The 27,307-nt window shown below is 44.3% G+C and overlaps 1 protein-coding gene across 2 annotated transcripts in view; it reads left to right on the top strand.

The window, feature by feature from the left end:
- Nucleotides 1-27,307, top strand: part of LOC124802806 (putative inorganic phosphate cotransporter) — a 375,509-nt gene that overhangs the window by 310,692 nt on the left and 37,510 nt on the right. For both annotated transcript variants that reach the window (XM_047263811.1, XM_047263813.1), the window contains exons 4-7: nt 10,435-10,522; nt 15,548-15,768; nt 23,221-23,373; nt 26,447-26,579. In XM_047263811.1, the coding sequence (XP_047119767.1) occupies nt 10,435-10,522; nt 15,548-15,768; nt 23,221-23,373; nt 26,447-26,579 (595 nt within the window). The remainder of the gene's footprint in view (nt 1-10,434; nt 10,523-15,547; nt 15,769-23,220; nt 23,374-26,446; nt 26,580-27,307) is intronic.

A 27,307-nucleotide genomic window follows, 5' to 3' on the forward strand; every position in this document is an offset into this window, starting at 1 on the left:
CCCTTGATGCCTCAAAACATGTCCTACCAACCGATCCCTTCTTCTAGTCAAGTTGTGCCACAAACTTCTCTTCTCCCCAATCCTGTTCAATACCTCCTCATTAGTTACGTGATCTACCCACCTTATCTTCAGCATTCTTCTGTAGCACCACATTTCGAAAGCTTCTATTCTCTTCTTGTCCAAAGTGGTTATCGTCCATGTTTCACTTCCATACATGGCTACACTCCATACAAATACTTTCAGAAACGACTTCCTGACACTTAAATCTATACTTGATGTTAACAAATTTCTCTTCTTCAGAAACGATTTCCTTGCCATTGCCAGTCTACATTTTGTATCCTCTCTACTTCGACCATCATCAATTATTTTACTCCCTAAATAGCAAAACTCCTTTACCACTTTAAGTGTCTCATTTCCTAATCTAATCCCCTCAGCATCACCTGATTTAATTTGACTACATTCCATTCTCCTCGTTTTGCTTTTGTTGATGTTCATCTTATATCCTCCTTTCAAGACACTGTCCATTCCGTTTAACTGCTCTTCCAAGTCCTTTGCTGTCTCTGACAGAATTACAATGTCATCGGCGAACCTCAAAGTTTTTACTTCTTCTCCATGAATTTTAATACCTACTCCGAATTTTTCTTTTGTTTCCTTTACTGCTTGCTCAATATACAGATTGAATAACATCGGGGAGAGGCTACAACCCTGTCTCACTCCCTTCCCAACCACTGCTTCCCTTTCATGCTCCTCGACTCTTATAACTGCCATCTGGTTTCTGTACAAATTGTAAATAGCCTTTCGCTCCCTGTATTTTACCCCTGCCACCTTCAGAATTTGAAAGAGAGTATTCCAGTTAACGTTGTCAAAAGCTTTCTCTAAGTCTACAAATGCTAGAAACGTAGGTTTGCCTTTTCTTAATCTTTCTTCTAAGATAAGTCGTAAGGTTAGTATTGCCTCACGTGTTCCAACATTTCTACGGAATCCAAATTGATCTTCCCCGAGGTCCGCTTCTACCAGTTTTTCCATTCGTCTGTAAAGAATTCGCGTTAGTATTTTGCAGCTGTGACTTATTAAACTGATAGTTCGGTAATTTTCACATCTGTCAACACCTGCTTTCTTTGGTATTGGAATTATTATATTCTTCTTGAAGTCTGTGGGTATTTCGCCTGTCTCATACATCTTGCTCACCAGATGGTAGAGTTTTGTCATGACTGGCTCTCCCAAGGCCATCAGTAGTTCTAATGGAATGTTGTCTACTCCCGGGGCCTTGTTTCGACTTAGGTCTTTCAGTGCTCTGTCAAACTCTTCACGCAGTATCTTATCTCCCATTTCATCTTCATCTACATCCTCTTCCATTTCCATAATACTGTCCTCAAGTACATCGCCCTTGTATAAACCCTCTATATACTCCTTCCACCTTTCTGCCTTCCCTTCTTTGCTTAGAACTGGGTTGCCATCTGAGCTCTTGATATTCATACAAGTGGTTCTCTTCTCTCCAAAGGTCTCTTTCATTTTCCTGTAGGCAGTATCTATCTTACCCCTAGTGAGACAATCCTCTACATCCTTACATTTGTCCTCTAGCCATCCCTGCTTAGCCATTTTGCACTTTCTGTCGATCTCATTTTTGAGACGTTTGTATTCCCTTTTGCCTGCTTCATTTACTGCATTTTTATATTTTCTCCTTTCATCAATTAAATTCAATATTTCTTCTGTTACCCAAGGATTTCTATTAGCCCTCGTCTTTTTACCTACTTGATCCTCTGCTGCCTTCACTACTTCATCCCTCAGAGCTACCCATTCTTCTTCTACTGTATTTCTTTCCCCCATTCCTGTCAATTGTTCCCTTATGCTCTCCCTGAAACACTCTACAACCTCTGGTTCTTTCAGTTTATCCAGGTCCCATCTCCTTAAATTCCCACCTTTTTGCAGTTTCTTCAGTTTCAATCTGCAAGTATTCATTAGACAAATATATTATACTACATCTGACATGTGATAACATTTTCACGCAATTTGGGTGCATAGATCCTGAGAAATCAGTTACCAGAACAACCACCTCTGGGCGTAATAACGGCCTAGATACGCCTGGGCACTGAGTCAAACAGAGCTTGGATGACGTGTACACGTACAGCTGCCCATGCAGCTACAACACGATACCACAGTTTATCAAAAGTAGTGACTGGCGTATTGTGACTAGCCAATTGCTCGGCCATCATTGACCAGACGTTTTCAGTTGGTCAGAGATCTGGAGAATTGCTGGCCAGGGCAGCAATCGAACATTTTCTGTATCCAGAAAGGCCCGTACAGGACCTGCAACATGCGGTTGTGCATTATCCCGCTGAAATGTAGTTCGCAGGGATCGAATGGAGGGTATAGCCACGGGTCGTAACACATCTGAAATGTAACGTCCACTGTTCACAGTGCCGTCAGTGCGAACAAGAGGCGACCGAGACGTGTAACCAGTGGCACCCCATACCATCGCGCCGGGTGATACGCCAGTATGGCGATGACGAATACACGCTTCCAACGTGCGTTCACCGCGATGTCGCCAAACACGGATGCGACCATCATGATGCTGTAAACAGAACTTGGATTTATCCGAAAAAAATGAAGTTTAGCCATTCCTGCACCCAGGTTCGTCGTTGAGTACACCGTCGCAGGAGCTCCTGTCTGTGATGCAGCGTCAAGGGTAACCGCAGCCATGGTCTCCGAGCTGATAGTCCATGCTGCTGCAAACGTCGTCGTACTGTTCGTGCAGATGGTTGTTGTCTTGCAAACGTCCCCATCTGCTGACTCAGGGATCGAGACGTGGCTACACGATCCGTTACAGCCATGCCGATAAGATGCCTGTGATCTCGACTGCTAGTGATACGAGGCCGTTGAGATCCAGCACGGCGTTCCGTATTACCCTCCTGAACCCACCGATTCCATATTCTGCTAACAGTCATTGGATCTCGACCATCGCGAGCAGCAATGTCGCGATACGACAAACCGCAATCGCGATAGGCTACAATCCCACCTTTATCAAAGTCGGATGGTACACATTTCTCCTCCTTACACGAGGTATCACAACAACGTTTCACCAGGCAACGCCGGTCAACTGCTTTCGCGTATGAGAAATCAGTTGGAAACTTTCCTCATGTCAGCACGTTGTAGGTGTCGCTACCGGCGCCAACCTTGTGTGAATGCTCTGAAAAGCTAATCATTTGCATATCACAGCATCTTCTTCCTGTCAGTTAAATTTCGCGTCAGTAGCACGTTATTTTCGTGGTGAAGCAATTTTAATTGTCAGTAGCGTATTTACAGGGTGAATCACCTGAAATTTGCACAGCAGATGTTTCGGAAATGGAAAGTGGTATTGATCTGTGGTTTTCAGTGAATGGTTTGATAGCCAGGGGCTCGTATTGTTAGCTAGTCTACAGAATATAATAATACTTAGAAAGTGTATATTTTGTGGAAGCATACACTTATCTTAAACAGAACAATGTCTGTTGATATTAAAAAACTAAATGTAGGGTAAATTAGAATGTCAGTGGTGTTTGTTGCACAAGTCTAGGGCGAGTCATTTACGAGATATCGTATTTTGAAAATCTTCCACTTCATCACTTGTTTGTGCCATTTAACCTACGTATTTGCTACGTATGATGTTGTTATGTTTGCTTACAGTGTGCTTGTGTGTTCCCCAAGAGCAGCGTAACTTAGTCAGTTAGTGTGTGGTAGTCGAAGCATAATGTCGTGAGCGGACGATGAGATTTACCAGTGCAGAAATGGTGTATGGAGAGTTTAGGAGTATACAGTTCTCGTACGGTGTACATAGCAAGATACATCTACATCTACATCTACATCCATACTCCGCAAGTATGTGGCGGAGGGTAGCATGAGTACCTCTATCGGTTCTCCCTTCTATTCCAGTCTCGTATTGTTAGTGGAAAGGCCGGCCGCGGTGGTCTAGCGGTTCTGGCGCTGCAGTCCGGAACCGCGGGACTGCTACGGTCGCAGGTTCGAATCCTGCCTCGGGCATGGGTGTGTGTGATGTCCTTAGGTTAGTTAGGTTTAAGTAGTTCTAAGTTCTAGGGGACTTATGACCTAAGATGTTGAGTCCCATAGTGCTCAGAGCCATTTTTTGTTAGTGGAAAGAAGGTTTGTCGGTATGCCTCTGTGTGGGGTCTAATCTCTCTGATTTTATCCTCATGGTCTCTTCAAAAGATATACGTAGGAGGGAGCAATATACTGCTTGACTCCTCGGTGAAGGTATGTTCTCGAAACTTCAACAAAATCCCGTACCGAGCTACTGAGCGTCTCTCCTGCAGAGTCTTCCACTTGAGTTTATCTATCATCTCCGTAACGCTTTTGCGATTACTTAATGGCTCTGAGCACTATGGGACTTGACTTCTGAGGTCATCAGTCGCCTAGAACTTACAACTACTTAAAACTAACTAACCTAAGGACATCACACACACACATGCCCGAAGCAGGATTCGAACTTGCGACCGTAGCGGTCGCGCGGTACCGGACTGTAGCGCGTAGAGCCGCTCGGCCACACCGGCCGGCTTTCGCGATTACTAAATGATCCTGTAACGAAGCGCGCTGCTCTCCGTTGGATCTTCTCTATCTCTTCTATCAACCCTATCTGGTACCGATCCCACACTGGTGAGCAGTATTCAAGCAGTGGGCGAACAAGCGTACTGTAACCTACTTCCTTTGTTTTCGGATTGCATTTCCTTAGGATTCTTCCAATGAATCGCAGTCTGGCATCTGCTTTGCCGACGATCAACTTTATATGATCATTCCGTTTTAAATCACTCCTAATGCGTACTTCCAGATAATTTATGGAATTAACTGCTTCCAGTTGCTGACCTGCTATATTGTAGCTAAATGATAAGGGATCTTTCTTTCTATGTATTCGCAGCACATTACACTTGTCTACATTGAGATTGAATTGCCATTCCCTGCACCATGCGTCAATTCGCTGCAGATCCTCCTGCATTTCAGTACAATTTTCCATTTTTACAACCTCTAGATACACCACAGCATCATCCGCAAAAAGCCTCAGTGAACTTCCGATGTCATCCACAAGGTCATTTATGTATATTGTGAATAGCAACGGTCCTACGACACTCCCCTGCGGCACACCTGAAATCACTCTTACTTCCAATAGACGTCAGCCATCTCGGCAGTTGTTTGTTAACCTCGTCCCCAATAGACAGCCATCTCGGCAGTTGTTTGTTAACCTCGTCAACCAATTACGTGAACGTGGTAGCGTAACACCTAGGCAACGTAAGAGAAGTATTGGACTGCATTGATTCGGTGGAAGAGACCAAACGGCGAGTCATCGGTCTCGTCTGATTAGGGAAGGAAGTGGGCCGTGCCCTTTGAAAGGAATCACCCAGGCACTTACCTGAAGTGATTTAAGGAAATCAAAGAAAACCTAAATCAGGATGGCCGGACGAGGGATTTAACCGTCGTCCTCCCGAACGCGAGTCCAGTGTGACGCAACAGAAGTGACGACAGACGAAGGGGAAATTAATTTCTTGCTGCTGTTGGAGTTGATCCGCACGTTAGCTGTCGCGCAATTGCTCGAGGAAGTGCCAAGAGTCAGGCGAGAGTTCTACGCAGCCCTTGTCGACATAGGTTCCATCCCGATCACATCCCTCTCCATCAAGAGCTGCATAGAAACGATTTTGAGAATTGTGCTAACTTCTGTACATGGTCATTAATATACGTATCTTGTTTAGTGATGAAGCCACATTTACCAATCATGGCCTAGTAAACCCTCCGAAACATGCACCATTGGCCTGTTAAACATCCCCGTTGGCTTCGTTGGGTGGAATATCAGCGTTTATGTAGTGTAAGCATGTGGTGTGGGATAGTGAACCATTAGTTCAAAGGCCTGTGTTTCATAGACGGAACACTGAATGCACACAAATATCGCAGCCTCCTAACAGACCATCTTCCACGCATGCTGGAAGACATTGCTGGGAGGATGTCCATTATAATTATCCGGGTTGTTATGCCGTGGTGCGCCAGCCGAAGTGGCCGTGCGGTTAAAGGCGCTGCAGTCTGGAACCGCAAGACCGCTACGGTCGCAGGTTCGAATCCTGCCTCGGGCATGGATGTTTGTGATGTCCTAGGGTTAGTTAGGTTTAACTAGTTCTAAGTTCTAGGGGACTAATGACCTCAGCAGTTGAGTCCCATAGTGCTCAGAACCATTTGAACCATTTTATGCCGTGGTCGGTTGATGAACTCTGTGTCAGTTCCCAACGTTTCGTCCCCGTCTGCGGGAGACATCTTCAAGAGGGTCTGTAGCTCGATGGAAGGTCCAACACACACACTGGCTCGCTACTGACTGCCGCTGAGTTCCGTGTACGTGCGCTCCCGCGCCGCGGCGTGACGTCACGTGTTTCGAAAACGTCAGTGCAATTGGCTGTCCGCTACCGTCGATCGCCGTTGCCATCACCCAGTAGTGGACAGGTGGTACACATCTTCTTTAACACCGGCATCCATATACCGTTTAATTTCACACCCTCCTTCTTTCGATTGAAATTATTAGGGTATTTAGCGATTTCGATTGCCTCCCTGTAGAGCCTTTCGTAATATCCGCTTGTGGCCGCTAGTACTCGCGTCTCCTCAAAACGAATATGATGGTTGCCAGGCTGGAAAGCATGCTCCGCAACAGCCGATCATTCCGTTTCTCCTCTTCTACAATTGCCATTGTGCTCTTTCAAACGTTTTGAAACAGCTCTTTTAGTGGTACCCACATAAACATCTCCACAGCTGCATGGGATCCTATACACTCCAGCCTTTCCCAATGGTTTGCGAGCGTCCTTGGCAGGCTTAAGGTAATCCTGTATCTTCGTGGTGGGCTTGTAAATTACGGTAATATTCCGCTTCGTCAAGATCCTCCCTATTCTTTCCGTTACAAACGGCAGGAACACCTCAGATTTATCAGTAACCTGTACGTCACTATGATTTCTGCGCGGCTGTCACAACCCACGTTTTATTTCGGCGGACGAATATTCGTTCTTCATTAGTGCATTGTGAAGATGTTCCATCTCAGCGTCGAGCAACTCAGGTTCACAAATATTTTTAGCTCTGTCCGCTAACGTCTTGATAACACCCCACTTCTGTTGTGGGTGGTGGTTCGAATCCCGGTGCAAATAACGATCCGTGTGCGTGGGTTTGCGGTACACTGACTGGCCCAAAGTACTATTTTCGTTTCTAAAAACAAGCACATCGACGAAATGTAATTTGCCGTCTACCTCCTCTTCCATTGTAAACTGAATTCTCTATTCAGATGTTCATTGAACCGGCTTAGTTCCTCCCTGCCATGTCTCCACAGCACAAACGTGTCATCCACGTATCGGAACCATACATTTGATTTTTTGCTGGCTGTACCTAAGGCCTGTTCTTCGAATTTCTCCATAAAGAAGTTTGCATTTACGTGACTTAGGGGGCTTCCCACAGCCACGTCATCCGTTTGTTCATAAAACTGTTCATTCCACTTAAACGTTGGGAATTGACAAAGAATTCATCAACCGACCACGGCATAACAGCCTGGATAATTGTAATGGACATGCATTCCCGGCCGTGAAAGTCTACATTTTAATATTTCTGGGAGGAACCTGTGGTAGCAACATGATGGCTGTCCAGCCCAAAGCGCACGATGTACCACAGCACGTCTTCAAGAATCGTCGGACTGGACGCAGAGGACATGTGTCTTTGTCGGCCCGTTTCCTGGATTTGACGCTTGTAGACTTTTTTTCTGTGGGGAAGGCTGAAAGACGCTGTCTACAATGACACATGCAACGACATATTATTGCAACCTTCTCGAACATCTCCGCTAGAATGCTAGCACGTGTGCAGAAGTCATTCCATATCAGGCTGGATGCGTGTGCTGCCGCTGACAGTCGTCATTTTGAACACAGATTCTGATGGTAAATTGTCTCGTTACTCGTGATAATCCACATAAGGCGTTGTTTTTTAGTGTGCTACCGTAGGTATTGTACAAGTATCAGAGTAGGAACTTCTCAAAATACGATATCTCGTGAACGAATCTCACTAGAATCCTACAACAAACACCACAGGCATTCTAAGTTACTCTACTTTTAGTTTGTTAATGTCAACAGCCATTGTTACATTTAAAAAGTGTACGTTTGCACAAAAACACACTTTCTAAATATTTTTAAAATCTTCTGATTGATTAACGAGCCCTTGACTATCGATCCATTTTGTGAAAACCGCAGATCAATAGCACTTTCCCACAATATTTGTGGTGCAAGTTTTAGGTGATTCGCCCCACATAACATGAAAGGTGTTTGTAACAGTCAGCCTACAAGTTGTGCTGCATTATCTCATGTGCACAAACAAAAACCAAGTCCTGAAGACAATACAGAAGCATCTTTTGAGATTTCCACTATTGAGGAAGAGTGATCTGCCATTCCTCCATAGACGTCAGACACTTCACTAAAAGTGCCTCCAGTAGAGTTCAAGATGTCATGAAGGCGCAGGTTGGCCTTTCCCATATTAATGCACATTTATAGGTGTTGGGATACTTTTGATAACGTATAGCTGCTGCGAAGAATGGCCACTGCAAGAAACTAGTTATTTATGTGTTTCCTGTATTATCGTACCGCGTGATGACCTGAAAGCATCTGTACTGATATTTGAATATTACAGCATGCATTTAACTCTATTTGGACAGTAACATAGTTGCAGGCCGCGCGGGATTAGCCAATCAGTCTCAGGCGCTGCGGTCATGGACTGTACGGCTGGTCACGGCGGAAGTTCGAGTCCTCCCTCGGGCATGAGTGTGTGTGTGTTTGTCCTTAGGATAATTTAGGTTACGTAGCTTGTAAGCTTAGAGACTAATAACCTTAGCAGTTAAGTCTCATAAGATTTCACACACATTTGAACGTTTTTGAATATACACTCCTGGAAATGGAAAAAAGAACACATTGACACCGGTGTGTCAGACCCACCATACTTGCTCCGGACACTGCGAGAGGGCTGTACAAGCAATGATCACACGCACGGCACAGCGGACACACCAGGAACCGCGGTGTTGGCCGTCGAATGGCGCTAGCTGTGCAGCATTTGTGCACTGCCGCCGTCAGTGTCAGCCAGTTTGCCGTGGCATACGGAGCTCCATCGCAGTCTTTAACACTGGTAGCATGCCGCGACAGCGTGGACGTGAACCGTATGTGCAGTTGACAGACTTTGAGCGAGGGCGTATAGTGGGCATGCGGGAGGCCGGGTGGACGTACCGCCGAATTGCTCAACACGTGGGGCGTGAGGTCTCCACAGTACATCGATGTTGTCGCCAGTGGTCGGCGGAAGGTGCACGTGCCCGTCGACCTGGGACCGGACCGCAGCGACGCACGGATGCACGCCAAGACCGTAGGATCCTACGCAGTGCCGTAGGGGACTGCACCGCCACATCCCAGCAAATTAGGGACACTGTTGCTCCTGGGGTATCGGCGAGGACCATTCGCAACCGTCTCCATGAAGCTGGGCTACAGTCCCGCACACCGTTAGGCCGTCTTCCGCTCACGCCCCAACATCGTGCAGCCCGCCTCCAGTGGTGTCGCGACAGGCGTGAATGGAGGGACGAATGGAGACGTGTCGTCTTCAGCGATGAGAGTCGCTTCTGCCTTGGTGCCAATGATGGTCGTATGCGTGTTTGGCGCCGTGCAGGTGAGCGCCACAATCAGGACTGCATACGACCGAGGCACACAGGGCCAACACCTGGCATCATGGTGTGGGGAGCGATCTCCTACACTGGCCGTACACCACTGGTGATCGTCGAGGGGACACTGAATAGTGCACGATACATCCAAACCGTCATCGAACCCATCGTTCTACCATTCCTAGACCGGCAAGGGAACTTGCTGTTCCAACAGGACAATGCACGTCCGCATGTATCCCATGCCACCCAACGTGCTCTAGAAGGTGTAAGCCAACTACCCTGGCCAGCAAGATCTCCGGATCTGTCCCCCATTGAGCATGTTTGGGACTGGATGAAGCGTCGTCTCACGCGGTCTGCACGTCCAGCACGAACGCTGGTCGAACTGAGGCGCCAGGTGGAAATGGCATGGCAAGCCGTTCCACAGGACTACATCCAGCATCTCTACGATCGTCTCCATGGGAGAATAGCAGCCTGCATTGCTGCGAAAGGTGGATATACACTGTACTAGTGCCGACATTGTGCATGCTCTGTTGCCTGTGTCTATGTGCCTGTGGTTCTGTCAGTGTGATCATGTGGTGTATCTGACCCCAGAAATGTGTCAATAAAGTTTCCCCTTCCTGGGACAATGAATTCACGGTGTTCTTATTTCAATTTCCAGGAGTGTAATTGCAGCATTTCATGTCAGTCAAGAAAATATCTTACACTTCATTCACACATATAAAATACAATATCTGTATTTAATTTGTTTCTAGGGAACTACATTTCCTGCCCTGAATGCACTTCTGGCACAGTGGGTTCCGGTTAGCGAAAGAGGCACTCTTGGATCTCTCGTCTTTGCTGGTAAGTGTTCATATTTGTCTCACTTCATGAAGTCTCATTTCTTTCCTCGCGTATTACACTTATGTAAATTGCAGCCGTCCCAGTAGCTAATTCCGATTAGCATTAACTCTGGTTCGATAAATCATTTCCAAGTAAACTTCGCAGAATAAAAGGTAAATTCATGTTCAGAAGAAAAGAGATCACCTTCAACGACTAGAGACAGGACGTTCATATTCTCAAGACATATATATACATTAGTGTGCTGCAGAAATGGTTCAAATGGCTCTGAGCACTATGGGACTTAACAGCTGTGGTCATCAGTCCCCTAGAACAGAACTTCTTAAACCGAACTAACCTAAGGACATCACACACATCCATGCCCGAGGCAGGATTCGAACCTGCGACCGTAGCAGTCGCGCGTTTCCGGACTGCGCGCCTAGAACCGCGAGGCCACCGCGGCGGCTCTGCAGAAATGATTAGCATTTCAGTCACCTCGGTTCAGTGCCTAATAGGCACAGGATCCACCATGGACCTGATAAGTTGTTTCATGAGTCATGGCATCGAGCGTATAAGGCTCCAATGGCGTCCACGCTGGTTCCAAAGGTCATCCGTCGTGGTTGGCATCGGGTCACACCGCTGCACCCCTCGGTTCACCATATCCCACACATTTTCGATTGGTGACAAGTCTGGTGATCTGGCCAGGGCATAAGACTGACATCCTGTGACTACAAGAAGGCACGTGTTCCTGCAGCAGATTGCGGTCGTGCATTGTCTTGCTGAAAAATGGCGTCTGGGGTGTTGTGCAGATATGGTATGGTTAAACGCCACAGGAAGTCTTTCACGTATGTTGCAATGGTCACAGTGCCCTAGACGCGCACCAACTATACTACTGGCCATTACAATTGCTACACCAAGAAGAAATACAGATGATAAACGGGTTTTCATTGGACAAATATATTTTGTCGTGTCTAGACAAGACAGCCTAGACACAATGAGAGGAAGCCGAAATGCACGCTATAAGCTCTCGCAGGATGGCGTGAGGTCTGACACAGGATACGTAATGAATGCTATAAAGAAAAGTACGTAGCTTCTGGAATACTTAACTTTAATCCATCATTTGTATACATCGTTCTTGATGAGACATGCTTCATACGATAACTATCAATTGCTATGGCACCTTGCTAGGTCGTAGCCATTGACTTAGCTGAAGGCTATTCTAACTATCTTCTCTGCAAATAAACGAGGCTTCGTCAGTGTTGCATCGCTAGCTAAGTCGTTCGTAAAACTGGGGCGAGTGCTAGTAAGTCTCTCGAGACCTGCCGTGTGGTGGCGCTCGGTCTGCGATCACTGACACTGGCGACACGCGGGTCCGACATGTACTAAAGGAGCGCGGCCGATTTAAAGCTACCACCTAGCAAGGGTGGTGTCTGGCGGTGACACCACATATTTTACTATAACTGACATGTGATTACATTTTCACGCAATTTGGGTGCATAGATCCTGAGAAATTGGTACCCGGATCAACCACCTCTTGCCGTAATAACGGCCTTGATACGCCTGGGCAATGAGTCAAACAGAGCATGGATGGCGTGTACACGTACAGCTGCCCATGCAGCTTCAACACGATACCACAGTTCATCAAGAGTAGTGACTGGCGTATTGTGACGAGTCAGTTGCTCGGCCACCATTGACAAGACGTTTCCAATTGGTGACAGATCTGGGGAATATGCTGACCAGGGCTGCAGTCGAACATTTTCTATATCCAGAAAGGCCCGTACAGGACATGCAACATGAGGTCGTGCAATGTCCTGCTGAAATGTAGGGTTTCGCAGGGATCGAATGAAGGATAGAGCCACGGGTCGTAACACATCTGAAATGTAACGTCCACTGTTCAAAGTGCCGTCAATGCGAAGAAGAGGTGACCGAGACGTGTAACCAATGGCACACCATAAGGATTTGAGTTGGCGCTGTATGTCCTGTGCGAATTCAGTGATTGTGATGCCTTTCCCCCTGACTGCGGCGAACCAAAATGCGTCCATCACGCCGGGTGATACGCCAGTATGGCGATGACGAATACACCCTTCCAATGTGCGTTCACCGCGATGTCACCAAACACGGATGCGACCATCATGATGCTGTAAACAGAACCTGGATTCATCCGAAAAAATGACGTTTTGCCATTCGTGCACCCAGGTTCGTCGTTGAGTACACCATCGCCTGCGCTCCTGTCTGTGATGCAGCGTCAAGGGTAACCGCAGCCATGGTCTCCGAGCTGATAGTCAATGCTGCTGCAAACGTCGTACGTCGTCGAACTTTTCGTGCAGATGGTTGTTGTCTTGCAAACGTACCCATCTGTCGACTCAGGGATCGAGACGAGGCTGCACGATCCGTTACAGCCATGCGGATAAGATGCCTGTCATCTCGACTGCTAGTGATACGAGGCCGTTGGGATCCAGCACGGTATTCCGTATTACCTTCCTGAACCCACCGATTCCATGTTCTGGATCTCGACCAACGCGAGCAGCAATGTCGCGATACGATACAATCGATATAGGCTTGAATCCGACCTTCATCAAAGTCGGAAACGTGATGGTACGCATTTCTCCTCATTATACGAGGCATCACAACAACGTTTCACCAGGCAACGCCGGTCAACCGCTGTTTGTGTATGAGAAATCGGTTGGAAACTTTCCTCATGGCAGCACGTTGTAGGTGTCACCACCGGCGCCAACCTTGAGTGAATACTCTGAAAAGCTAATCATTTGTATATCACAGCATCTTCTTCCTGTCGGTCAAATTTCGCGTCTGTAGCACGCCATCTTCGGGGTGTAGCAATTTTAACGGCCAGTAGTGTATGTTTGGTTGTTGTAACCAATAGCATCCCACACCAAAAGGCTTTGGGTTGGCGCTATATGTCCTGTGCAAATTCAATGATTGTGATGCCTCTCCCTCTGACTACGGCGAACCAAAATGCGTCCATCATTTTCAAACAAACAGAATTCGTCCAAGAACAGTAGCTGATACCATTCGTGTCCCCAGTGATGTCGATCCATACACCACTGGCGCATATTTCTGCACATTCGTCAGAGGCAGGCAGAAAAGTGGATGTGGCGCACGAAATCCATGCCGTAATAAACGGCGACGGACTGTCACCCCTGATTGTGTACAATTTGTTGCACTGTTGCGTCAGAGCCGAGGAGGACGCAGATCAGTCCCGCAGTGCCATTCGGATTAGGTGTCGATCTTGTCGAGGTGGTGGAGAGTGAGGGGAGTGGTCTGCGTAGTGCGGTCTGACCCATCTCGTCGTGTCCCACGGCCTCCCCTGAAATGTGCCAGTTGCTGTTGTTGTGGTCTTCAGTGCTGAGACTGGTTTGATGCAGCTCTCCATGCTACTCTATCCTGTGCAAGCTGCTTCATCTCCCAGTACCTACTGCAACCTACATCCTTCTGAATTTGTTTAGTGTATTCATCTCTTGGTCTCCCTCTACGATTTTTAGCCTCCACTCTGCCCTCCAATACTAAATTGGTGATCCCTTGATGCCTCAGAGCATGGCCTACCAACCGATCCCTTCTTCTAGTCAAGTTGTGCCACAAACTTCTCTTCTCCCCAATCCTATTCAATACTTCCTCATTAGTTACGTGATCTACCCACCTTATCTTCAGCATTCTTCTGTAGCATCACATTTCGAAAGCTTCTATTCTCTTCTTGTCTAAACTATTTATCGCCCATGTTTCACTTCCAAACATGGCTACACTCCATACAAATACTTTCAGAAACGACTTCCTGACACTTAAATCTATACTCAATGTTAACACATTTCTCTTCTTCAGAAACGATTTCCTTGCCATTGCCAGTCTACATTTTATATCCTCTCTACTTCGGCCATCATCAGTTATTTTACTCCCTAAATAGCAAAATTCCTTTACTACTTTAAGTGTCTCATTTCGTAATCTAATTCCCTCAGCATCACCCGATTTAATTTGACTACATTCCATTATCCTCGTTTTGCTTTTGTTGATGTTCATCTTATATCCTCCTTTCAAGACACTGTCCATTCCATTCAACTTCTCTTCCAAGTCCTTTGCTGTCTCTGACAGAATTACAATGTCATCGGCGAACCTCAAAGTTTTTACTTCTTCTCCATGAATTTTAATACCTACTCCGAATTTTTCTTTTGTTTCCTTTACTGCTTGCTCAATATACAGATTGAATAACATCGGGGACAGGCTACAACCCTGTCTCACTCCTTTCCCAACCACTGCTTCCCTTTCATGCCCCTCGACTCTTATAACTGCCATCTGGTTTCTGTACAAATTGTAAATAGCCTTTCGCTCCCTGTATTTTACTCCTGCCCCCTTCAGAATTTGAAAGAGAGTATTCCAGTCAACATTGTCGAAAGCTTTCTCTAGGTCTGTCATAGCACTACGAATACAGTGAAACAATAACGGTGTTGAGCAGATACTGTAGCGAGAAAGACAATGCTGATAGATATACAACTCTGACGTATTGATTCACAGTCTACCGTAGCCACCAGCAGACAAACATTTCGCTCCTGGAAAGGGGCTGCAGGCTATTCAATAGTTGCAGGGGCAATAGTCATATACGATTGAATGGTCTGGGCTTGTAACATTAGGCAATACGAGCTTGCTGTTTTAGTATTGCAATGGCTGAGCCGGCCGGAGTGGCCGAGCGGTTCTAGGCGCTTCAGTCTGGAACTGCGCAACCGATACGGTCGCAGGTTCGAATCCTGCCTCGGGCATGGATGTGTGTGATGTCCTTAGGTTAGTTAGGTTTAAGTAGTTCTAAGTTCTAGGGGACTGATGACCTCCGATGTTAAGTCCCATAGTGCTCAGAGCCATTTGAGCATTTTTTGCAATGGCTGAGGCTAAACCACAACTGCTATTTTTTTCCGATGAGATGCAACTCAGTTGCTGCAGAGCTGCATCAAACCACCCCCGAATTTAAAAGCTGCGTGTATTGCTACCCGCGAATAAAGATGATCAGAAGTGTATTTCAATGTGTTAACGACGTGTGCGTTTGCGTAGGTTCCCTGATCGGAAACATCGTGGCTAACGCAGTGAGCGGCGTCGTGATAGAGGCGACGCAGAGCTGGGACAGCGTCTTCTACCTGTTCGGCGGTATCGGAGTGCTCTGGTTCATCCTCTGGCAACTGCTCTGCTACAGCGACCCCAACTCGCACCCCTTCATCTCGGACGAGGAGAAAAAGTACCTCAACGAAACTATTGGAAACGTGGACAGAAAGGAGGTAATTGAGCAGTTCTTCATCTAGACGATGTAACTGTAAGAATTCGACTGACTGCTTTGATATTATGTACTACCAAGTAATCTCACGCAGCTCTGCCACCGCTGTTACCGTTGTGTTCTAGTGTTGGTCTTCATTCCGAAGACTGGCATGATGTAGCTCTCTGTGGTAGTCTATTCTGTGCAAGCCTCTTTATCTCTGCGTAACCACTACATCCATTTGCACCTGCTTACTGTACTCAAGCATTGGTTTCCTCCTACAACTTTCTCTCCCTCCCTGCCTTTCCTCCATTACCCGAATGACGATTGCTTGATGACTATGTATATCCCCAATTAACCGATCCCTTCTTTTAGACAAATTGTGCCATAGATTTATTTTTTCCCAATTCGATTTAGTACCTCCTTAACTGGTACTCGATCTGCTCATCTAATGTTCAGCATTATTCTACAGCACCACATTTCAAAACCTTCTACTCCCTTATCTGAACTGCTTATCGTCCAAGTTTCACTTCCATACAAGGCTCCACTAGAGACAAATGCCTTCGGAAGAAAAGCATCATAACGCTTAAAATGTTAGCTATTAACAACTTCCTCTCTTTCAGAAACATTTTTCTTGCTATTGGAGGTCTTCATTTATATCCTTTCTTCTTCGACCATCGACAGCTACTTTTGTGGCCAGGCAGCAAAACTCATCTACTCCCTAATTCCTTCAGCATTACCTAATTTAATTCGGGTGCTTTTCATTATGCTGTTTTATTTTTGTCGATTTCCATTTTATAGCGTCTTTTTGAGACGCTATCCATTCGGTCTTTTGCCGCCACTGATAAAATTACGTTATCTTCGTATGTCATAGTTTTTATTTCTGGTACCTAAACTATCTACATCTACATCCATACTCCGCAACCCACCTGACGGTATGTGGCGGAGGGTACCTTGAGTACCTCTATCGGTTCTCCCTTCTATACCAGTTTCGTATTGTTCGTGGAAAGAAAGATTGTCGGTATGCCTCTGTGTGGGCTCTAATCTCTCTTATTTTCTCCTCGTGGTCTCTTCCTAAGATATACGTAGGAGGGAGCAATATACTGCTACACTCCTCGGTGAAGGTGTGTCCTCGAAACTTCAACAAAAGCCCGTACGGAGCTACTGAGCGTCTCTCTTGCAGAGTCTTCCACTGGAGTTTATCTACCATCTCCGTAACGCTTTTGCGATTACTAAATGATTCTGTAAGGAAGCGCGCTGCTCCGCGTTGGATCTTCTCTATATCTTCTATCAACCCTATCTGGTACGAATCCCACACCGGTCAGCAGTATTCAAGCAGTGGGCGAACAAGTGTACTGTAACCTACTTCCTTTGTTCTCGGACTGCATTTCCTTAAGATTCTTCCAATGAATCTCAGTCTAGCATCTGCTTTAGCGACTATTAATTTTATATGGTAATTCCATTTTAAATACCTCCTAATGCCTACTCCCAGATAATATATGGAATTAACTGCTTCCAGTTGCTGACCTGCTATATTGTACCTAAATAATAAAGGATCGCAGCACATCGCACTTGTCTACATTGAGATTCAATTTCCATTCCCTGCGCCATGCGTCAATCCGTTGCAGATCCTCCTGCACTTCAGTACAATTTTCCATTGTTACAACCTCTCGATATACGACAGCTTCATTCGCAATAAGCCTCAGTGAACTTCCGATGTTATCCAGGTCATGTTTATATATTGTGAATAGCAACGGTCTCACGACACTCCCCTGCAGCACACCTGAAATCACTCTTACTTCGGAAGACTTGTCTCCATTGAGAATGACATGCTGCGTTCTGTTTTCTAGGAACTCTTCAATCCAATCACACAATTGGTCTGATAGTCCATATGCTCTTACTTTGTTCATTAAACGACTGTGGGGAAGTGTATCGAACGCCTTGCAGAAGTCAAGAAACACGGCGTCTACATGTGAACCCGTGTCTATGGCCCTCTGAGTCTCGTGGACGAATAGCGCGAGCTGGGTTTCACACGATCGTCTTTTTCGAAACCCATGCTGATTCCTACAGAGTAGATTTCTAGTCTTACCTTTCAAAACTTCTCCATGGCTTCCTTACTACTTGCTCAGACTGACTCACCTCGGCAACAGCGTACAACTTGTCTTACTCCCATCCTAAACACTGCTTCCCCTTCATGTTCTTCGCCTCTTGTAACTAGAGTCTGGTTTCTCTACAAGTTGTGGATAACTTTTTGATTTTGTAATTCATCCCTGCTGCCTTCTGCTATCGAAGGTACAAAATCGTAAACTAAACAAGTGTTTAAGTCTAGTGACCCTTTCTTATATATGTCTTACAGGTATGTTTTTTGCGTTTGTCATGCAGCTAGAAAGTGTGATCACCAACGCGTAATTTGAATAATCTTGTTGTATCATGTCTGGTGACTTCAGTTATGTTGCAGTGAACAGTCAAACATTGACGGTTGGTAATAAAAACGCAAAACAAAATTGTCTTTCGAGTAAGTACTGCCGCTCCCTTCACTTTCGCTCGTTCTGTTTCTCAAACTAACAATTGCTTTCAGTTTCCTATCCACATTTCCTCACTGTCTGGACGACTATAGTGCACACAGTTTATACTGTTGCCGTTCTTGAACTACTTGCCATTAAAATTCCTACACCAAGAAGAAATGCAGATGAGAAACGGGTATTCATTGGACAAATATATTATACTGGATCTGACATGTACTTACATTTGCACGCAATTTGGGTGCATAGATCCTGAGAAATCAGTACCCAGATCAACCACCTCTGGCCGTAATTACGGCCTTGATACGCCTGGGCATTAAGTCAAACAGAGCTTGGATGACGTGTACAGGTACAGCTGCCCATGCAGCTTCAACACGATACCACAGTTCATCGAGAGTAGTGACTGGCGTATTGTGACGAGCCAGTTGCTCTGCCACCATTGACCAGACGTTTTCAATTGGTGAGAGATCTGGAGAATGTGCTGGCCAGGGCAGCAGTCGAACGTTTTCCGTATCCATAAAGGCCCGTACAGGACCTGCAACAGGCGGTCGTGCATTATCCTGCTGAAATGTAGGGTTTCGCAGGGATCGAATGAAGGGTAGAGGCACGGGTCGTAACACATCTGAAATGCAACGTCCACTATTCAAAGTGCCGTCATTGAGAACAAGAGGTGACCGAGACGTGTAACCAATGGCACCCTATACCATCACGGCGGGTGATGCGTCAGTATGGCGAATCACGCTTCCAATGTGCGTTCACCGCGATGTCGCCAAACACGGATGCGACCATCATGATGCTGTAAACAGAACCTGGATTCATGCGAAAAAATGACGTTTTGCCATTCGTGCACCCAGGTTCGTCGTTGAGTATACCATCGCAGGCGCTCCTGTCTGTGAAGCAGCGTCAAGGGTAACCGCAGCCATGGTCTCCGAGCTGATAGTCCATGCTGCTGCAAACGTCGCCGAACTGTTCGTGCAGATGGTTGTTGTCTTGCAAACGTACCCATCTGTTGACTCAGGGATCGAGACGTGGCTGCACATCCCGTTACAGCCATGTAGATAAAATGCCAGTCATCTCGACTGCTAGTGATACGAGGCCGTTGGGATCCAGCACGGCGTTCCGTATTACCCTCCTGAACCCACCGATTCCATATTCTGCCAACAGTCATTGGATCTCGACCAACGCGAGCAGCAATGTCGCGATACGATAAACCGCAATCGCGATAGGCTACAATCCCACCTTTATCAAAGTCGGAAACGCGATGGTACGCATTTCTCCTCCTTAGACGAGGCATCACAACAACGTTTCACCAGGCAACGCCGGTCAACTGCTGTTTGTGTATGAGAAATCGATTGGAAACTTTCCTCATTTCAGCACGTTGTAGGTGTTGCCACCGGCGTCAATCTTATGTGGATGCTCTGAAAAGCTAATCATTTGCATATCACAGCATCTTCTTCCTGTCAGTTAAATTTCGCGTCTGTAGCACGTCATTTTCGTAGTGTAGCAGTTTGAATGGCCGGTAGTGTATGTTTGCGACCTGTCACCAAACGAACGTTTCGCTTGTTGCCTGTCGTAATTGATATGTAGTTTATTTATATTTTCACTTATAATTTTGACAAATAAAATAAAGATTTCACATTACCCAAATTCTATACCAATCCTGTTTTCTTTCATCGCCCCTGAAGCAATACGGTGTCATCTTAAGCACAGACAAAGAAGCTTGGAACACAAGCACAGATAGACGAGGTTAGAGGAACACGGTCGTGGACTAGCTGAAAAACGGAAAAGAAGACTAGTGTTTAAGGTCTTCTACAGCGGGATCATTAGAGACGGAGCACAGACTCGGATAATTTGTTAAGGATGGGGAAGAAAATCGGCCGGGCCATTTCGAAGGAACCATCGCAGCACTTGCCTGGAGCGAGTTAGGAAAATCACAGAAAACCTAAATGTGGATGGCCGGGCGGGAACCTGAAGCGTCGTCCTCCCGAATGCGAGCCCATTGCACTAACAGCTGCGACACCTCGCTAGGTGTACTAGCGGAAGCATACCGTACGTCCCGAGATTCGCCTGTAGAGATTTAGAGAAATCCCACATCAGGGTTTCCTGACGGGGATCCGAAGCGGCCTCCTCCCGAAGATCAGCAGTACAGTTGAGAGTTCGGTGTGAACACAAATTTACGGCTGGCTGCGGTTAAGCAGAGAATGGATGCTGTGAAATACTGGAAGTCCGTGAGTAAAGTCCACGTCCTTCGTACTGCTATGAGAAATCCAGCCAGAATTAAACACTAACTTAGTTCAAGGGGGCAGCCGGCATCTATATTCTAAGCACGTGGACTGGATATAACGCCGGCTTCTTGTCACTATTTCGGCAGATATATCCCGTCCAGAGATCATGGGACCATGCCACATGAAGTGTGATGTGGAGGCCAACCAATGAAGTTTGACAGAGTCAACCGTCATTATCCAACATTAAGCACAGATACCTTCAGTGCTGCATGGATTTCTTTATCGTTCAGAATACGCTTTCCCTCTGGATAATACTCGTAATACTCTAGTTTTCGAGCAGCCCTCGAGCTATTTCCATAAAATGTGGTGCTCCAGACGTACATTAAGGGGGTAGCCCTCTTTGAACACAAGAAAAATTTATGATTTTCGTGAATTTTTTTCAAGAGAAATAAAAATTTATGCTAAATCTCACAATATAGCGTTATTCGCTACAGTTTTGTCTTTAAGAAATCACTTTTATGTTCACATCGGAGGCTCCCTGTAACCGCTGCACCAGGTGAAAAGATCCCTTGCAATGGGACATTGGTCATCGGCGGGAATTCCCGAAGCCCTTCTATTCGACCTGTATCAAAATAATTTCTTATAAATAACTTTCAATATATTTTCTGTTAGCGTACGTAGGATAACTGAAAAATAATAAGTTGAACAAAATGGCGACGTGTTGAAACACATGTCATTCTCTCCCTCCAAAAAATCGACACAAAAATGTGCAACGAAAATAGATTTTCGAATATATCGCAAAATATCTAAGTATGCTGATAAAGAATTCATTTCAGAATGCTGGCGTCAAATTTCGATCAAAATTGAGTGTATCGTTCTCGAGTTACTTTAGCCGTCACTCTGAAAAATACAGTTTCGGGGAAAACGTGCTTAAAGTTGCATTTTTTTGCATGTAAGTTAAATATACTTCTATTCAGCGATACCTGGACCACACAGCAATCCTTCCAGATCCAAGAGGATTCCCTCTTCCAGCTTCCTCGTGGCCTCGGTGATCCTGCGGGCCTTTACGGCAGCTTCTGTCATACGCTGCTCTGCTCGCTCAATACGCTTTTTGTCCGTTTTTGTGCAGAAATTGTAACGGGCTGGTCCGAACTCAAGTTCAAGCACGTTCACAATTTACATAATGACTGTTAGGCCGTCACTGAAATTACATGTCGAGTATTTTTTTTCCACGCTGAATGGTTTTCGGAGACACATTTTTTTCTCTTTTAACTCGGCAACCGAGTTTCTTTCGAACTTGAGATGAGATGTACAGTAAGGTAGACTCCCAGGGAACACTAAAGAAAAAAATCGATTTTTGAAATTTTCTAAGAGGACTACCCCCTTCACAGAAATTTCATTCTCGTTTTAAGGACTATGTTTGCTTCTAGTAGGCTTCTTTTGTGAGAAAAACATGTTTTCCTGTGTCATTATTCAACTGGTATTTTCCTTGCTCCATGTGTCATGTATTGTTTTGTTTCAGAGGTAGAATAATTCCTTCAATTGGTCTATCCTATGGCTATTTTCGCAGAGGGCAACATTGTTACCAGTGAAACTTTTTGATGTCCTTTAACGCTGAACTGTAATCCCTCTTTTGAAGCGTTCTTTCATTTCCTTATTGCTTCTTCTGTACATAGATTGAGCACTGGAGTAGTAAAACTATATCTCTGCCTTACAACCTTCTTAATATGCGCATTTCTCTATTGATATTTCATTCTTATTGTTTTCTTTTAGTTCTTGTATATAAAGTAAACTTATTTTTATTGTTTTTTTTCACGACTGGGTCCACAGCCATCGAATAGTGGTTAAATGAAGACAAGTTTCTACTGAGGCTGTATAAGTATGAACTTAATAAAGTTACAGCATCAGCCAACACATGTCTTCATTTAATTTACTTTTATGAGATTTTCAAACGTTTCAAACAGATTTACATTGTCTAACTCCTTTTGTAGGTCAACAAGTCAAACAGTTCAGGAAGGTATACAAGTGCCACAAACAGAATCTGCCCTTTAAAGTATTCTCCTGCAGAGCCGTGGTTGGATGCCACACCAAGAACTCCAAGCAAAATTGCTGTCACTTTGCTATGTGTCAGCCAAAGACAGTTGCACAGAGAATACCATCGACTGACACATATTTGCATCTTTGGATATTTCATGCCGTCTAACAACCTTCGTTAAACAATGAAATGAGACGTAATAACAGTTACACTTCGCATGGTAGTAAAACGGAATGAAAACTAAGCCGGCAATGAGGATGAGAATTACAAGATAGTCATAGTTCCTAAAATTTAGACGAGTAAAATAGCTACCAATAGATAATAGGACACTTGAGACGAAATGTACATGTCACACATGCTGTATAATGTCTACTTTTTACTGTACTTGCACGAGATTACAAACCTGAGAATAAAACTATTTACTAACGTGATGAATTCTGCAGAAATGAATCAGTCAACAAATTATTTGCTTTAAGATTTTTCTGTTACATGAAAACTTTTTTGCAGTATTTAAATTAATGAGCTTTTACGCTATCACTTCCAAAAAGTATTATATCGAAGGCTTTGTTAACAAACCATTTTATTTTCACATTTATATGACATAGTACGAAGGTAAAACGAAACGATGACATCCACAGTTGATACACAGAAGTCTTACTCTGCTATGACTAACATAACACTCTTCTCTTTTTCAGGATCTTCCACCAATACCATGGTTCCACATGATGAAATCTATTCCTCTCTGGGGTCTGATCTTCGCTCAAATTGGCCACGATTGGGGTTTCTACACTATGATTACAGACCTACCAAAATACATGAAGAATGTTCTCCGATTTTCCATTTCTGCTGTAAGTTTTAGAATAGGTTTCACTATACTTCTATCTGTTGCATGATTTTACTGTCTGATAAGCTATTAATCATTTGTTTTAAGCAGTAAAATAAAATATAGCTGTACCCAAGTGCTCTTCAACAATTGATAAAAGAAAAGGATATTGCCATGTCTTAAAACTCTACATGACATTAAAGTACCAATGCTCTGATATAGAAAACAAAGTCCAAGAAACTCTCTCTCACCCTTGTCAACGAGCTGTTTGACAAGACGATATTATTCTAACAGTTTTCTAGAGGAAAATGTCTGCCATTTTTTAAATACATATAATACATAAATTTATATAAATTTAATAATAGGGAAACATTATAAATATACAATAGTGAAACATTATTACCAAGCAAGAAAATTGCATTTATACTACAGAATCTGGATTTGCAATAACAATAAAAAAGGTTGATGTCAGGGGGAGGGGAAATAAGAGATGGATAGAGGGGTGGGAGGAAATGGACATAGAAAATGCGAAGGAGAAGATTGATAGAAAGAGGGAGGCTGGAGGAGATGGAGAGAAAGAGAGGAGGAGATGAAGAAGAACATAAAGAGGAGGAGGAAATGGTGGATAGAGCGAGGGGGAAGAAGGACGACAAAGAAAAGGCGAGAGGAAGATGGACTGTCACGGGAGAGAGATGAAGACTAGGATTTGTATCCATTTCCAATACATATTAGAAACACGTAATTTCTCTTTCCTTTTTTTTCCGTTTAAGCGGACTGAGCACAGCAAAGTGTGGTTGGGTGAAGCTAACAATATGGTAGTACTGTGTAAGCTTCATGTGATCAGTATCATGGTGCAGTAACTGTATAACCAAGTCTTATTATTTGTGAAAGATGCTGCATATAACACAAATAATATTCGATCTTTGCCTAGTTGGAATAGCGTTATTCTTTTATTCTATTAGCATGCTGTGCTTCTATTGTAAAAAGCAATATTATGACATTTTAAACTTTTAAAATAATAAATTAATCTTTCACAAAGAAACTTCAACAGAACCACCTCTGTCGTTATGCGCATAGTGAAAGCAGTTGGTCGCAAATTAGCGACCTTGTACATCATACCATGCTCTCATAAATTTGTAGGCAAAACTGAGTGAGGTAGAGTTACTAAGAATAAATCACGAGTTTGATAAGTGTATTAAAGTAAACATGTTAAATTTTTATTAAGGGTAAACATAATTATATTAAATTTTTGTAAATGGTATACATGTCAGACAGCTTTATGTTAGACGTGTTTCACCTGGACATGCATGAAGAATTTATGAGCAATAACGATCAGCCTCAGTGAATCAGATTTAATTAATTAATTTTCAAAATATTTAAATCAATTTTTCCCATACTTCTTACACAAAGCAAAATACAGAAAATTTTACGACAACATGAATCCATAAATCTGTTATTTATTGACATTTGTTAGTGGTAAGGTACACTCTATAACAGTTCAGCCGTTTATGCCAAGAAAATCTTTTACTCTTTCGTGTAGATACAAAGAATAACGATTTACCACTTTTTCTTATTTGTTTCGGTTGACTATTTTCAATCACCTTTATAAGTTGTAACAGTAAGAAATTTGGGCCATGTCATCATAGTAATTTTATCATAGCAGCCCATTTTCAACCTGAACTAGTTGGTTAGTGTACCTTCCCATTTTTATCTCTACATGTAGCTGACCACTACATCGAGAAAACGAAAGTTATGATAATTCTGTCTCATGTATTTTGTTTGCTTCTGTGACCATTCTCTCTTGCCAATTTATGAGTGTACCAGCTACCCAGTGGCTACAAAGTTACAAGGGAGCACGAAACGATTTTAAAACGTCGTTCAGTATATTGTAGAAATAGAGCAATCCATGTTACAACAACACGCACAAAATAAAAAATTGCAACTATTTCTCAGGAGTAGGTTACGTCCCTCGGAAGAGACAGCGTAGTTATTCTAAGCACCTGTAAATAAATGTGACAGTTTAGCCAGTTGTGCAGGAATTCGCGGAAAAATTTTACGTTTCCTTCGTAGAGTGACCGAGTGTCCTATACCTTATAAAGGAGATTCAGTTCAACTGGTGATATTAAAGGACTTCTTACTGGTCTCATACGAAAATTAAAAACATGGCTACAGAAGAAGCACAGGAATAACATTTTTGCAAAATGTGTCTTAAGATATGGAGTTCAGCATGTCTTTTCAGTGTGTTGAATGTTTCTTCAACCATGGGAAGTAGCATTAATTGCCGATTCAGATTCCAACAAATGCATCAGTAACGAATGGTCGTGACTTATAGTTGCTATCATAGACACGTAAGACGATAAAGTTGATTCTTGATTCTTATGTAGCGATTCCTCTGCCTTTTCGACATACGCTGTCAGCGCAAAAAATTTCGAAACTCGAGTAGTAATAAATGGAGAAGAGTTAAACTAGAATTAATGCCTGACGAGTTTTGCATAGTCTACCCCCACCTGAGCAGAAAACACAGAACGTTTAAAGAACCAGGTGAAACTGTCAGAAGAATTCTCCAGGATGTTGTTCAACTTGCGCATCGCATTGCCTTGAATGTCGGCGTTGTCGTCAAAGCGTTTTTCATTTTGCGGTAAGTTCGTATTGATAACAACAAGTCTCGTTACACGTGATGATTTTTTCCAGCGAAGAACGGTCCACGTTGTGTACTTGAGTCAAGCGGCGGCAAGTGCCCATGAGTCATTGTTTTGTTCTGGTGTCAGTGTGAGGAAGACAAACTTTGCACCCATCTTTCTCCGCTTCAGGAAGTTCTGGAGAATTTGTTGAGAAGTTGATTTAGATATCTTGCTCCACTGCGGTTAATGCCGCGCTTAAGCCATTCGTCCACTGTTTAAAGCTGCTACTCACAACTTACTTGTCGAATTCAAATTTCTTGCTAAGAGTTATTAGTTCAAACAGCTACCCTAGTTACTGCTCTGACGTCGCTTATACTCCAGGAATAAAATCAGCCTCCGATCTTTTTGGATAGTGCATATTATAAAAACATTTTGAGGTACAGGATGAGTGATAGACGGCTTGATTCTTGCCCACAGAATGGTCTGCTGTCGGCGCTACCCTATGTTGCTATGTGGCTCTCTTCAGTTGCCTCTGGCTGGCTTGCGGACTGGATACTTGTGCGTGGGTACATGAATACAACTAACGTCCGGAAAGTATTCACAATCGTAGGTAAGTAGAGAACATCAAACAGTACTACAGAGCGCAAAACATAAGACCATTGTGCGAAGCGTTTTCCTACTGCCTCAATACACATGCTCGTTCCCAGAATGTGATTTTCACTCTGCAGCGGAGTGTGCGCTGATATGAAACTTCCTGGCAGATTAAAACTGTGTACCGTACTGAGACTCGAACTCGGGACCTTTGCCTTTCGCGGGCAAGTGCTCTACCAACTGAGCTACCCAAGCACGACTCACGCCCCCGTCCTCACAGCTTTACTTCCCCATTACCTCGTCTCCTACCTTCCAAACTTCCACAGGAGAGCTTCTGTTGTGCTTGGAAGGTAGGAGGCGAGGTACTGGCAGAAGTAAAACTGTGAGGACGGGGGCATGAGTCGTGCTTAGCTAGCTCAGTTGGTAGAGCAGTTGCCCGCGAAAGGCAAAGGTCCCGAGCTCGAGTCTCTGTCCGGCACACAGTTTTAATCTGCCGGGAAGTTTCACATGCTCGTTGTTTGCACTTGCTCGACTCTTTCATCGAAAGAATAATAATGCTAAATTATTGTGTTATTAAAGTTTGTTGCCAACAATTAACCACAATTCGAAAATAACAGAAATAGTAGAAGGATAAATAACTTAACACTGTCACGTCACTCAGTTTTAGTGTAGCACAGAAATGAGAAATATTCATTCATAAAAATTTTTTGACCTCGTACACAGTAGTGACAACAATCAAGTAGATAA

Source organism: Schistocerca piceifrons, chromosome 6, assembly GCF_021461385.2.
Source record: "Schistocerca piceifrons isolate TAMUIC-IGC-003096 chromosome 6, iqSchPice1.1, whole genome shotgun sequence".
NCBI lineage: Eukaryota > Metazoa > Arthropoda > Insecta > Orthoptera > Acrididae > Schistocerca > Schistocerca piceifrons.